General features: G+C 36.3%; 1 protein-coding gene across 2 annotated transcripts in view; it reads left to right on the top strand.

Moving 5' to 3' along the window:
- The window catches only part of CCSER1 (coiled-coil serine rich protein 1), a 621,814-nt gene that overhangs the window by 257,220 nt on the left and 349,960 nt on the right, over window positions 1-14,634 (top strand). For both annotated transcript variants that reach the window (XM_062575026.1, XM_062575025.1), the window contains exon 6: window positions 6,595-6,805. In XM_062575026.1, the coding sequence (XP_062431010.1) occupies window positions 6,595-6,805 (211 nt within the window). The remainder of the gene's footprint in view (window positions 1-6,594; window positions 6,806-14,634) is intronic.

The following is a 14,634-nucleotide window of genomic DNA, read 5'->3' as shown; positions in this document are numbered from 1 at the left end:
GGTTTATTTACCACCACACGGTTGCCACCTGAAACTGAATAAGCCCACTGGTCTTTTCCAAGTAGCTATTTTCCTGGATGTTATCTGATTTCTATATTGTGTTATATTATCCTATTTGTATCATATTTAAAATTTCGTAATAGATTCCTGGGGGAAGAGGAGGATCAAAATCTCAAGTTTTGTGTTTTCATGTGCTAGATCAAGGGAATATAAGGGGAGCTCTCGACTCCTGTAGAATTTAGAGAAAGAAAAGAAACGTTAGACATGCCTTTAGCAGCTGTACTTTAGCAGTAGCTGAAAAATGGAGGGCTTTTTCTTTTTTTTTTTAATTTGATTCCATATTTCTTGATTGCCAAGTTCTAGCCCAAAGGAAATCTTTATGGCTGAGATATAAACTTTTGAAAGAAGAGGGGCTATAATGGAAAAGACTGACAGTCTCTTGACTTACAGCAACAGTATCCGTTATAGTATGTTTGCACATTTGTGTGTGTGTGTGCATAGGTTGGTAATGACAGATACTGAACGTCATTTTTCCAAAAGACTAACCTTGAAGAATCTCAGCGTCAGAGTACCAATAAACGATGCGTAGTTCTAAAAGATGTAAAGTGTCAAACGATATATGCCTTACAACATGATGCAGTTTAATTTGCTAAGATGTCATCCTTTCAGGCCTTTATTTTTTCCAACATTTTTCCATAAATTTGAATTGTAATCTGATGGGATAAAGAACATCAGTTACTAAGTGAGATTAGCAAGAGATTAGTCAGAGATTAAGGTCCAGTCTGGAGCAACTGTAAGAGGCGACAGTATCATTGTAAAGGGGCCATAGAGTGCTTTGAACTGGATTTTGGAGCCATTTGAGGTAGGCAGATTTTTCTCTGAAAGTCACGTGTAATTACTCTTATGTGGTCTAACTAAGGGCTCTCTCTTGTAATAATAGTGAATTTTTTCTAAAAGGGAATCTCTTTTAGCTGTGGGTAAGAAAAGATAAAACAAAATTCTGTATGGGTGGAGAAGTAGGTATTGAAGGCTATCCAGATTTGTATGAAAAAGGATTTCAGGATCATTTCTGATGTAATCTCTATGTTGAGCTAATAACATTTTTTTGGTGTAAAAGGAAATACGCTTCCTTGTGGGCCAGGCTAAAAACAAATAAGAGTTTGTTTTTGCTGAAATATTCCCAAAGATTGAATATGTATACATGTGTATATATATATATATATGCATATATTATACACATATAACTGTGTGTGTGTGTATTTTATAGCTATACATAGGTATATACATGTATATACATGAATGCACATGTACACATACAAACACTGAAGTAATTGAAAGCTTTGTTGTAGCCTCTACTTTAGGAGATGCGCCCTCAGGGACGAGAGGAGGCTTGTTCAGTTCTTCTCTTAGAGGCTGGGGTCATTAGTGCTGCTGGTAGAGCTTTCCTGATGCACTCAGTGCATCCCCAGGTGCAGACTCTGTGGGACCAATGTATTAGTTCAGGCTAATTCTGTTACGCCAGCATCTTGAGCACTGCTGAGGAAACCTGAGAAGATTAAACTCCACATAATCTGGGGATCTTCATGTAAGTGAAGTTCAAATTACCATAAAGTCTTCAAATTATTGATTTGAGGATCAGTAAGAAAGAAAAACTAGCTCAAGTTGCAATTTTTTTTTTTTTTTTTTTTTTTTTTTCCTTACAGTAGAACCCTTTAAAGATGCTGTGGAATACAAAACTTGTTGTTTTAGTTTAATATGGGAAAGAAGTTTTGAAAGGAGCTGCACAATTGTTACTCCTCCTCAGTTATTTAATATGCAGTTGCACTGGATTTATGGAGGTTATTAAGAATGCTAAGCTTCTCTGGTAATTCTTATGCAATCTCACTATTTCAATAAAGTTTACTTTTGAAATAGAATTACTCTGCCTTAGTGGAGTGCCTCACTTTACTAAATGGGGACATTGTAGGTTGAAATGCGGAAATACATTTACGATATTTGGTAGATATGTCCAGATAAAATAGAAATAAGCAATAGGCCTGAAGTACCATCAAATTGCACAGATTTTCACACTTCTCTAAATTTAAAAATCTGTGGCAGATTTTCTGTAGATTATCGTACCTCATGATGACATTTGTTCGGCTGGCTTTAAGTTTACTTTTCTCATTAACCATTTGCTAATCACTTAGGTGTACTATGCAACTGTAGGCATAGGTATTAGGTAGACCCTGATTTGAGCAGGAGTTTGGGCTAGATGACTTCCTGAAATCCCTTCCAACCTGAATATCTTAACGATCCTATGGCACTCATCTAGAGGAGCAGACAGAGTTTTAAATGTATCTTGTGTCAGACTTTGCCTCTGGTCTTCATCACATGAAATACTGGAATCATATGCTTCAGATGCTACTGTTTACATATGCAGGTGCTTTTTAGCATACATAGTGTGTTTGCTTCTGAAGTTATCTAGTAGGACATGATTGTTATGACTCATCTCTTGAGAAGATGATATGCCTGATAGCTAGATTACACATAGCTGGCAAAATGGGGAGCCTGGTGAGAGCCATGCCGAGGAATGGAGTGATGAAGGGATATTCATGGAGATTCTTACATGTTGCCTGAAAAGTGAAGTCTAACACCTGGGAAGACATGAAGAGTAACTTCGTACCACTGACCTCAGCGGTGATTTACCACTGCACCCAGTTTATACCCAGGCTTGCCAGAACAGGCTCTGGCCTAGCGGGGTTTCAAGGCTCAGGGTGAGGAGTCCCTGCAGGTGCACAGAAATTTGAGGTGACAACTACACTAGCAAATGCCTGAGGGATCGTTCTTCAGCAATAGCCCAAATGGCACGAAATGACTCTGTCCACATCACTAAGTCTTATAATCCTGAGTGGAGTGGCCACATCCAAACCTCGTGTGCTGACAGCTGAATCATGCCTGGAAATCATTTGAAAGTGTGATAGCTGGGATGAATCAAGCCATCTGAGGAATCACTCTAACAGTAACAGGACCGTTGACTTCCAGTTCCAAGAAACATATTCAGGAATGTTTTAAGTAACTAGTATGGACGTAGCCTAAATGTGTGCTTATGATAGGCAAATTTAGAGCTCAGATAGGAGCCATATATTCAAATGTGATTAAATTGCTTTTTTGAAATGTTTTATTTTGATAATATTAAAGAATCAATGTTGTCATTTAAATGAAGCACATTATCGTCAATCATTAAAATAGACCTTTTGAGGTTTTTCATCCACAATTCAGAAAGTTTGTCACAGTTAACACATGCCTGTGAAATGTTTTGATTACAGTAAATACTGCTTTGGAAGGTTAAGGGGCTTGGCCATCTGTAAGCAGCTCCTGCTGCTGACAATCAAGGAACTTGCTCCTTCTCCAGACTCAAAGGCAAAGAGATATTTTACCAGTAAGGGGAAACTCCTAATTTTAGTAAGTTTTTTTTTTTTTTTTTTTTTTTTTTTCTAAATCCTTATTATTGCTTTGAAATGAATGGCAGTGGATTACCATAATAATGCCATAATAGACAACCTTGACATTGGTAATGATAACTTGATGAAAAATCAGTTGTGGAATGAATTTCAAATTAGCTTTTTTCCTGCAGCAAGTAGAAGCAGTTGTATCAAATAATGAAGACTTTTTCTGTCATAAATCAGTTATATTCTGTTCAGATACTTCAGAGACATCATATGATCACTGCACTCACTGTATGTGAACTGCAAGTAGACATGAATTTTTCTAGTAGCAACCAAGTTAGATTTTTAACTCTTATGACTATTGAGTTTTGATGTATTATGATGGTTCTTTTCATACTCCAGTACAAGATTCTGTACTTAAAAAGACAATAATTTCATGTGTTGAGCAGTGTGATGTCAATGTAAAGCTCACTAAAGTCATTGAAAGTATTTCCTTCAACTGAAATCAAGATTTGCTGATTTTTCAGTGCATTTATAGTTCATACATAAATCTGTTCCATCTAGCAGAGGTTGATAGTTCTCCAAATGAATTGATGGTTTCTTTAGTCACAAGGGGAACAGGCTATTGCTGTTGATGCCGGATTCTTCTTGTTGAAAAATGCACTGTGAAAGACTCCTTCCGGGAGGTGTTACATCTCAGTGTGTTCTTTCTCGGTGTCAGGATGTTATGCACACAAGCCATCTCCTCAGGAGCGTGGGGTACATGCAACTTCTGCTGGCACATAGAATATGAAGATGGGGAACATTCTAAGCAATATTTCATATCCCAGCCTGCAGGCATTAGACAGTAAAGAGAGAGACCTATTTCTGTTTTACTCAAGTTAAATAATGTACTTTTTTGGGCTACATAAATCTTACTGAAGTGTAGATTCCTGTAGTTTGACTATAGCTTTTTTAATAAACCCTTGAAAGTAGCTTATGTTATGAAACTTCCATTAAAAACTGTTAAGGGCTGTATTTTATACCTGCTATGTTAATAGAGGCTGTGAATCAGCAATAACTTAATATCCTCCAATCTCATGCACTTTTACCATCCAGCTCAGGTTTTAATTTTAAAGGACAAAAAATATTCCATTTGTAAAGTTGCTTCAGTGTATTTAAAAAATTAAAACCAGAAGATTTTAATTCTTCATCAAAACTCTTCAAAAGTCTGGATTAGAAAATTCTATTTCTGTTGTCCTTTATGAGCAGCTGTCCAGATCAGTGATCTATTTTAATGTATTCCTTGATATAATACATTATCTATACTGCACATTACATAGTTTGTGATTTATAAAAAAGAACCATCCATATAAGATAATTCTAGTAGTCTCATTTACCATTTATTAGTATGGCAGTGGGAATTTTTTGTCTTAAAAACCTTATTAATCCTGTTTTTGCATGTGGTTCTTATGGGACCGAAGTTAACTTCAAAGTAAAATGCATGTGGAAAAACATTCTTTGTTCTTCCAAAAGATGGCAATACTTAAAATTCAGATTCAAAGTTTAGTGTTGCATGAAATTTCAAATGGAACTGAAAATTGAACCTATACATTAAATTAATAATATTCATTTTCTTCACCACTTATTCTAACATCTTTAATTATGGTGAATTAAATTAGTATGAACATGGGTGCCATATGCATTGCTGTTACAATCCTTTTGCAATCTAGCAATAATTAATATACTGTTATTAAACAATGCAGCCACATTCTGAGATTGAGTCTCCATTAAGCATTTGTCCTTTCTCCACTGATCAAAGAGAAAATAGGTGCAACATGAAAGTTTTGAATGCTTTTCATGCCAGAGATATCCACAGTATTTTTACTTATTTTTTAAAGCAGATGTTGAGTAATCTGCTTTAAATTGTTCCTCCATTATTAATCATTTGGCTGAGTTTTTACAGTCCTCTGTACCACCGAATCACATGGTTGAGAAGGAATCTGTGCAGGTCTCTGGTCCAAGCTCCTGCTTGCAGCAGGTTCGCTTAGAGCAGTTTGCTCAGGACTTTGACCAGTTGTGCTGTGAGTATCTCTGCAGATGGAGGTCCTGCAGCTCTCTGGGCCCCTGTTTTGTGTTTGGCTTTCCTCTTGGTAAATAAATAAATAAATAAATAAATAAATAAATAAATCCTTATATCAAATCTGTAACGCTATTACGCTAGTCTCATTTTGTTTGTATCACAACTTGTGTCCATTGTTGCTTGTCCCATTGCTGTGTATCCCTGGGAAGAGCCTGGCTCCATCTCCTCTATCCCCTCCCACTGTAGACACTGCTGCAGACGGCAGTGAGATCCCCTCTGCATTCTCTTCTGAAGACTGAACAAACTCGGCTCTCTGAGGCTCTCCTCATATGTCGTGTGCTCCAGCCCCATGACAATCTTACTGGCCTTACTCCAGTATGTAAAGTCTTTTTTATGGATGTCTTGCTCTGATATTAATGCAAGATAGTATGTCTGTAGAACAGGATTTCAGGCGCAAAAAGCATAATAATGGTATTATCCTTTACCTCCAAAGACTATCAAGATCTGTCATGAGCTTTCCATCGTCTTTAATGGGATCTCAGCAAAAACTAAATGTTGTTTCATGTCATGTTCTGCTTGAATAGCTTCAATGGTAACTAAACTTAAGTGTGAGTAAAGATTAATTAAATTTCAAATGCTAGCTTAAAGAATAACATGGTTATTAGGCCAGTCCAGAAGGAAGTATTTTCTTTGGTGGTTTTTCTTTTTCTGAATTTCTGAGTCAAAGCTTGTGGAAGAACATGATTAAGCTTTTGAAAGTGAATGGAGATTGTGCAATTACTCATTTTCTCATAAAGCAGAACTGAGGCAGAATATACTGATAGCAAACTGGCCTAAAGGGTATTTTGTTTTAAGAAAATGGCTTTCTTCTGAAGGGCATGGGAAACAGGTTGGTTTCAAATCCTGTAGGAAATGACAGTTTCTAAAAGCATATTTTATTGCTAAGACCATATGGTTATATGTACATTATAAAGGCCATTCGTGGTAGCAGTCTCAAAAAGTGAATGTATAATGCCTGTTTAAACTCAGAAGAGGTAAAAGCTGAAAATTACTGGTTCTTTCTCCTTTTCATATTTCAACATTGATCCTTCTATTTTCTCTTGTAAGGAACCTATCCCTGAAGCTATCAAAGGAGGTGGACCAAGCAGATGCCAGGTACCCTCGTGTCAGCCAGCTGGCTGGCAGCCCATCGGTGGAGTGGCCTTTTACTGGTCTGGAAGAAGGGGGAGGCATTGAATCTTTACCCTTCAGACTGATGCTGCAGGACTGCACAGCTGTGAAGACACTGCTGCTGAAAATGAAGAGGGTTCTTCAGGAGGTAATCACTCATTTACTAAATTAATAGCTTGCAGGATTATTGAGCTAAGCAGCAGAAGGGGGTCAGAAAAATATTACGAACTTGATGTTTTTCAATATGTTTTCAATATATGGGATGGGTACAGAGGTATTTCTTTTGAGTGTCTGAAATCTTAAGACAACTTAAGAAGTTCTACTCCAAATGGCCTGATGTAAGAGGAGGGGGGACATGCTATGAATCACATTGGAGCAAAGCATCATCTTCATTTTTTTTTATTTTGCTACTTGTTTTTCTATTTGATGTAAGTCTATTTCTAGATAAATAGTGCCCAATGTGATAAAGTTCAGAAAGCTTGTACCTGTGCCAGAATCTCTCTGTGCAGATAAGTAAACTCCTCTTAAGCTTTAACCAAAAAGGTGGGAGATGAAATGGGTGGGCTGCTTTAGATTAAAATAAATTATTCCATCTCTTACCTCTCCTACGTTAGAGATTTCCAGTTTTCTGTCTGCATGTTACTGAGTAAGAAGCTATATGCAGTTAACTCAAAGGAGAGATGTACAAGGAAAAAAAATGCTCTTCTGAATATTTTACAAATATTAATGTTAAAGGTTTCAAGATTAGGTTCATTAATGACAGATGAAATTAGATTTCTCAAGCCATTCTAACCATTTTGAGAATAATGACTTGTTCACTCCTGCTGTATTCTCTCCAGCCTCCCTCATGGACTGTGAAAGTACCTTGAAAAGTTTATTTTGCTTTAATTACCCTTTAGGATTTTAGAAGAAACCAAATTATTATTGGTATTTTCTGATGTTGTCCAACTGTGGAGCTATGACACAGATTAACATATGACAAGCTTTCATTTTTGTGTCAGTGTACTGCAGAATGCTATTTTTGAGATCTACAAGAGTGATCATTTTTTTGTTGTTTTGGTTGTACAGTTCTTGGAAATATAGAATAGTTTAGATTCTGAGGACTCTCTGGAGGTCCAACTCCTCTGCTCAAAGCAAGGCCAGCTTATTATAGATTGCTCAGGGCCTTGTCCAGTTAAGGTTTTGATATCTTAATGGAGATTACACAGCTTCTTTGGGCAGCCTGTTCCAATATTTGACTATATCATTGTAAATTTGTTTCCCTGATATCTGATCAGAATTTCCTTTGTTTCAGCTTCATGCTGTGATGAAGTACTATTCATTTAACTGAGACAGTTAAATGCCAGAATAAGGCTTTGGCAACATTTTTTTGGTCACTCCTTGACCATCTGCATCTGAGTCAACCAATTACTGTTCTTTCTAGAAGATGTATCAAAGACTGAGCTATGATAATTATCATAAGTCCTCCTTGATAGCATGTTTTTGCCAGATGGTCAGCCCCATACCTTCCAATCTCCTTCAGTTACCAGAGGCTTTAAGTTGTTAAACTTCCTATGACCTGTTTTGCTGAATTCAGAAATGAAATAAATAATTCTCCATAACTTTCAGCTTATATATTATCGGGGAGTAGAATGACTTTAAGGGTTCTTGTCCATTGTGCAGGATTTATAACCATATGCAAATAAATAATAACAATTAGAATATTGCGTGGAATATAACTTGTGGTTTAGCTGGTACCATTGATGGCTTGCTTCTAGTATGACTACTTTCTGTCTTGCCAAAAAAAGTCATTTCTCACTCTAAAAGTAAAGATAAGAATTTTATTTTTAACTTACGGAATTCTCTTAGGCTTGGATATGGATCTACTGTGATTTTCTATATAGAAATATGCCATACTTTTTAGAGTACATCATGTCTACACGCATTCACCAGGCGATCTATATGAAAAGAACACAAGCTATGTCATATGAGGTAGTAATTAACTCCTCCTCAGGTAACTTGTATTCATTTTTCTTCTTGTTCATTCCGTCTCCTATTTACTCCTTTCTTTGTACCATGTGATTTCCAATTCCCCATCTGTAATGCAGATGCAGTTCTACTTTTTTCCTTTTCTGATTGTCTTGCCTATCTCATGAAATAAAAACGACCTTTTTCTAATGCTACGGTTGGATATTATATATGGTGCATATGTGTTGTGATTTACACCCCAATTTTCCGTCACCTTTAAGTTCTTTTTTTGTTTAATCTGTGACATATAGTGTCCATAGTGTCAGTGATACAAAAGATACAGAAAATGCTGTGAAATAGTGTGGGAGTATACTTTTCAGCAACTCTACATGAGAAATAGCTATTTGATATGTAGTACACTCCAATACCCACACTAATTCCTAAAACAAAAAATAGTCTTGCAAGGTTGTTGTAGAACTGTGCAGTTTTCGTATCTCCATAAAGAGTAAATACACCCTATCTAGTATACAGTAGGCATCATCCATGTCATAACTGATTAAAAGATTAGACTTACAGATTAAAAGAATAGTGACAATAAAATACAGTATTCACAAACGTCTTTAAAACACATGAAAACATATAGGAAAAAAACCAAGAGTGGAATATGATTACAAAGAACATTAGAATCCCAGTTTAACAGTGTGAACAACCAAAGAAAAACTTACCTTGTGATATGTTACAAATTGATGCTGGAATTACACAACTTAATTATCTTCAGAAATACAGACTTTATACATTTATGTCACTTTTAAATTATTAGTGAAAGATTCCTGAAAATATAATTCAATCAAATTGAAATATTGAGTAGAAGAATGTGATGCATAAGTCACCTGAGCCTATTTGGCCAGCAGTTACCAAGGAGAAGGTACCATACTTTTATTGTAACTAGATGTAGTTTCTTCATCCAAAAACTCCTTCTGCCCCGACCAGTGTTATAAATCAAACTCACAACAGTACAGAATTAAAAGACATAAAAGAAAACTTGTTTTCTTACCACAGAATTCTCATGCATATTTAGGCCTACTCAAACATGGTCTCTGGCAGGTTTATACAATATAGAACTGAAATATTTTATGCTTAATGCAATGTAAAATATATATATTTGTTCTGAAGAGTGATAGTATGTCACATGCTTTAATCCACTTGTAAAAATATATAAAGCGTACAACTGACATGGAAAAAAATCTACACATGAATTATCAGGAAAAAGCTGCAGTATTTCTATTTTATAGCTGATGTTATCCATAGAAGAAGAAATTGTAGTAGTGTATACCTCTTTATTGAACAATAACATGTTAAATGAGTTAAAATATTACCCCTGTTATTCAATATAATGATTCTTCTTAAGCACTAAGTGCCACGTCTAAGGAACAATTTAATTATGATCTGGCAGAATGTAATGCCTGCTAGAACAGTATGCTATTCTTTGTTGCATTGCTTGTGATTGAAGAACTTATATGGAAAAAAACTACATATAATATATGCCGTACTGAGCAGTGAGCTTATAAGGCTGTGTGTTTAGTCTTATCATGAAAAGGAAAATTGAAGGCATGACAGTAACTGGCAAGATTGAGAATGTTATTAGGTAATGTGTTTAGTAGAGGTCTAATGAATGTTCATTCAATTACGAGAATTAATTACCATTTCACTTTTAGTGAAAAAGCATTGAAAATGTCTGCTAATAATTCTTTGTAAGTTCAGCCATGTAAGTCTCATAAACCAAGATGTCCCCAAATGGTTTGAGAAGCTCAGCCAACAAAGCTGAAGATCATCTGGAGGACCCTATTGAATGAGGAAACTCTGGGATCCCGCAGAAACAGGTCCAGAAAATATTTCTTAATCCCCTCTGCCATGTTTTTGTCATGGATGTTCCCTTGCTGATAGATGGGTGTGCAATAAATGGACTAACTGAGAATTGTGGCCTGCAAAGTTAGTTTAGGGGAAAAAAACATTGCCAGAGATGATTGACACAGGCAGTTTGATAAAAGCCACTTCAGAATGTAAGACATTATAGGCTGTTTTGTAGCCTGTCTGTGATTTGCAAGTAGCTCTTAGTCTCCCTTTTCTCCATTGCAGTGATGTTTATAGAACCATTTATTTCTCAAGGTCTAGTCGGTGTTGACCTTTGTTCAGTGGTAACTAATATGTAAAAGCAGAAAAGAAGGATGGGGAGTTGGATGGATAACATTGGTAGATTCATGCTCCCCTCAGAAATGGAGTCTATATCTTCCAGTTTCAGGTGGGTATCTCTCTTCTGAACTGATCCTCCAAATCACAGTCTGTATCCTTATCTCTTGTACTCCATGTACTTCTATGTTCTATTACGTTTCTGGGCACTAATTGGTTGCGTATGATCAGTGAGCATCAAAAGCCTCTAAAAACTGAGAATGTAGCTTCGTATTCATATATTGCTATCAACAATAATTAAGATATAATACCTCTTTCCCAACAATATATAGACTTTTGCTTCCAGATGAGATTGAAATGATTTCTCTCTAATAACTTTATGGTTTGAGTTATAGCTAATTGAGACAGTGTTTGAAGGCTAGGTAGTTGAGAAAACATTTAAGGGCGTTGCCTTTGTTGAAACCATTGGTAGATCATTTCAGGCAGTTACATGAAAGGAAAAATATTTCAGGTTTGTGCCTGGAAAGAGAGAGAAGGGTTTTATGCTGAAATAAACATATAGGAAGAATGCAGCTATTTTTGGAAGGAATCCCTTTAGTCATTGGTAATGTGTTGTTGTTTGAAGTGTAGGAATAGGGGCAGTTGATTATTTTGGGCTGAAGCAGAATATACGAGTATAAAGAAACTCTTGCCTACTTTAAGGCTTTTTCCCCACAGGTCACGTTTTTCCCGTATTCTTTATGAAGCATGTGTGTTATCTGCCACATAATTTTCTGACTTTTAGATATTTTTCTGAACCTGTCGCAAGTGATCTTACTAACAGGTAATCTAGCAAATTAAGATACACTATCTATGTGTTTACGTAGTTTAGAGCATAGATTATTTGGTGTGGTACCCATGTTTCTTTCACAGCCCTGCAAAACACCATGCAGGCTGTGGAGCTTTAGAAATTGAAGCTAATTGCTACAAACAGCAATCTGAATAAATTACTCTGGACACATATTTCATACTGTGTTTTACTAATTAATCATTTATTTTACTGAGAGAATTTGCAGCTGTCTGTGGCTGTCATTAAAATCGAATGTTTCCAAAACAGTGCTTTTAGGTTGAGTTAGAAGAAATGAGTACGTTGGAAAATTTTCTCAAACTTACTGTGAGACAGGCCGTGATAGTTGCCTGAGTCTTGGAGGACATAGTGAGACGACTCGCTCTGCAATTAGCCTGTTGAATGACACTGGCTACATTACTTCTTCCCGTGCATCTTTCACCTTGTTGGTACAATGAGCATAATTACAGAGGTGTCTTTTATGCTGTACTAGCAGTATACTAATAGAAAGCACTAAAAGAAAGCTAAGTGTCATTTGCAATATTTTGCAGCCTGATTATGAAGCAATATTGAATAGTTTAGCTACTCAATAACTTTAAACTGTGTTTTTTAAAGACATTAAAATATTTCCTGCAGTCCACTGTGAAACGTATTGAGTTTACTAAAATTTGTCTGTTAGCCACTTAAGACTCAATTGCAAGTTTAATACACTGTAAAATACTGCAGATTTTCTTCCTTTAAGTAACTTTGTAATTAGCCAGTGTAGCATTACTGATTTATTCAACAGCTCTGCATTTAATGTAGTCCCTTTTATCAAGTAATTCATGCTAGAAATTGGTAATTCCTTCATTTCATGGTGGGTTGACACTGCATATACTGATAAATTTAAATAACTACTAATAAAAAGATACTAGATTTAGTATTGGGATTTAACTTGATCATCTAAAATCACTTTTCACTTGGAAATACACATTGCTACACCTTTGCTCAGCTGCTTGCAAAGAAAAAGCAGAACACTCCACTGGCATGCTTCATTTATGTGTGGTTTTTGGTAGGTCCTCTCAGGATAACTGATAGTATTAGGAGTTTGTGGCTGCAATCAGATGTTCTCTTTGGCAGCACAGATGTTTTGTTCTATGATAATCCATTAGAAGTTATTTAATAGTAACAGGGAAAACCAGCAGTTGTTACTCGGTTAGACATTCTCAAAGTACAAGAGAATTCTTTTTTTCACCATTTTTTAAGGCAAGCTATCTAGGGCAAATGCCATGTCCAGAGTTGTCATGTGTGCAGAACCTGGCTTATATGAACCTCTGAATTAGGCCATAACACTGTAATCTCAGTCCCAATCCTATTGTTTATGGTTCTTAGCTGAATAAGCCTTCCCTCAGACAGTACTTAAAAAAGTGCTACAGAATCATCCTGTTATTTCAGTGGTTGCAACAACATTTCAGTTTTCTTTAAATTGTTAACGTTTTTTTGATGGTACTTCGGAAAGTCATTTCTCTGGCAAACTGGGACATGTTCTCTACTGATTTATTTAGAAGGCCACTTTTGATAAATATTAAGTTGAGCGTTTTGGGGAATGACTTCAAGAATGAAGAGTAAATTAAAAAAAAAAAATAAAAAGATGTGTGTGTCTTCACACTTGACAGTAGGTGCTCCTGAAGGCGTGTGCATGTGCTGACACTCTGTGAGTATTTAACGAGTGTGAGGCTAAAAGCTATGATTGACATACAGCTCTACCATTCTTGGTGTCTGCGTAATCGTGCTAATCTCAGCTCAATGAGAAGATGCTCTGAAACAATGTGCTGCGGGTCTGCAGATTTGCTTAGCGTGCTGCACTGGCCTCCTCAACGGGCGAGTCTTAACAGCACCTTGCTGAGAAGCATTTAAAATAGCAGCACCATTAATAAGTAATGGCCCAACATCGGCAGTTCTGTGCAATTGTCTGTGATTAACTTGTGGCTGAAGACCATAAAATTATAAAAGCGACAAAAACGAAATCATTTTCCACATTTAGTACTGTCATGGATTTGATCAATTCCTGCAGGTCAGTCAGCTAAATCCCACCTGACCCTCCCCGGCAATGGAGCTGATCACACCAATTACCTTTTCTGATAAGTCTGCAAATACTGAAAAGTGCATTGCAAAATAATGAGCAAGAAATGGAAGAAATTCAGAAGGTGCATAGAAGTCTGCAGAAGGAATTGATTGGACTCAATTGGTAGAAAGAGCTTGTGGGTGTTTTTGAGCTAAATGGAGCAGTTCAGATGGGAAATGGAAGAGTGTCTGATAAGAAAACAAGTCATAATGCCAGATCTAACAAGGTTCCCGATGAGTTATCCAGTCCTTTTAACAAAAAGGAAATGGAAATAGGAGTGGGATAAAGATGAGTGAGCAGCACCCAAGATGCACTGTAATTGGATTTCCTACCAATTCACTGGGATTGTAGATATTAAAATACCAACCTGTCATACAGTTTTGCAACTTATAAGGAACTTATAATTTAGTCTGAGATTTTCAGGTAATACCTTTAACTTGAAGTCCAGTAGATTAAAAACAAGAATTATCCTAATTTAAATCGTCTGCCAGTTTGAAATTTCACAGTCACATATTCCTGCCATTTTAGGAAGGTTTTTCTCCTATCATGATGGGTGTCAGAGACCTCCTGAAACAGAAGAATGGCTGATCGTCTAGATAAAGCAGTAAACCTGACTCTGTGCCACTGCTGCCATAGAGGGGTGTACAAGAAGAATAGAAGTGTGGTAGGTACCAGTGTATATCTAGTGTTCAGATAGTGGAGATGCTGTTGTGCATTACACATTTAAATATTTGTGTTTGTATATGAGCATATAAATGCTTTGGTAAAATCTAACTTCAATCTCTTAACTAATTGTCCCTTATCTTTCATTAGCCAGAATTTATGGAGTATGCTCTAGTGTAATCGCAAGGGAGATTCTCACAGTTCATAACGTGGATCTTGGCATAGCTCTTGTGGTTCAGATTTATTTAAT

Source organism: Rhea pennata, chromosome 4 (genome assembly GCF_028389875.1).
Source record: "Rhea pennata isolate bPtePen1 chromosome 4, bPtePen1.pri, whole genome shotgun sequence".
NCBI classification, from domain to species: Eukaryota; Metazoa; Chordata; class Aves; order Rheiformes; family Rheidae; genus Rhea; species Rhea pennata.
This window is presented reverse-complemented; position numbering and strand designations above follow the sequence as displayed.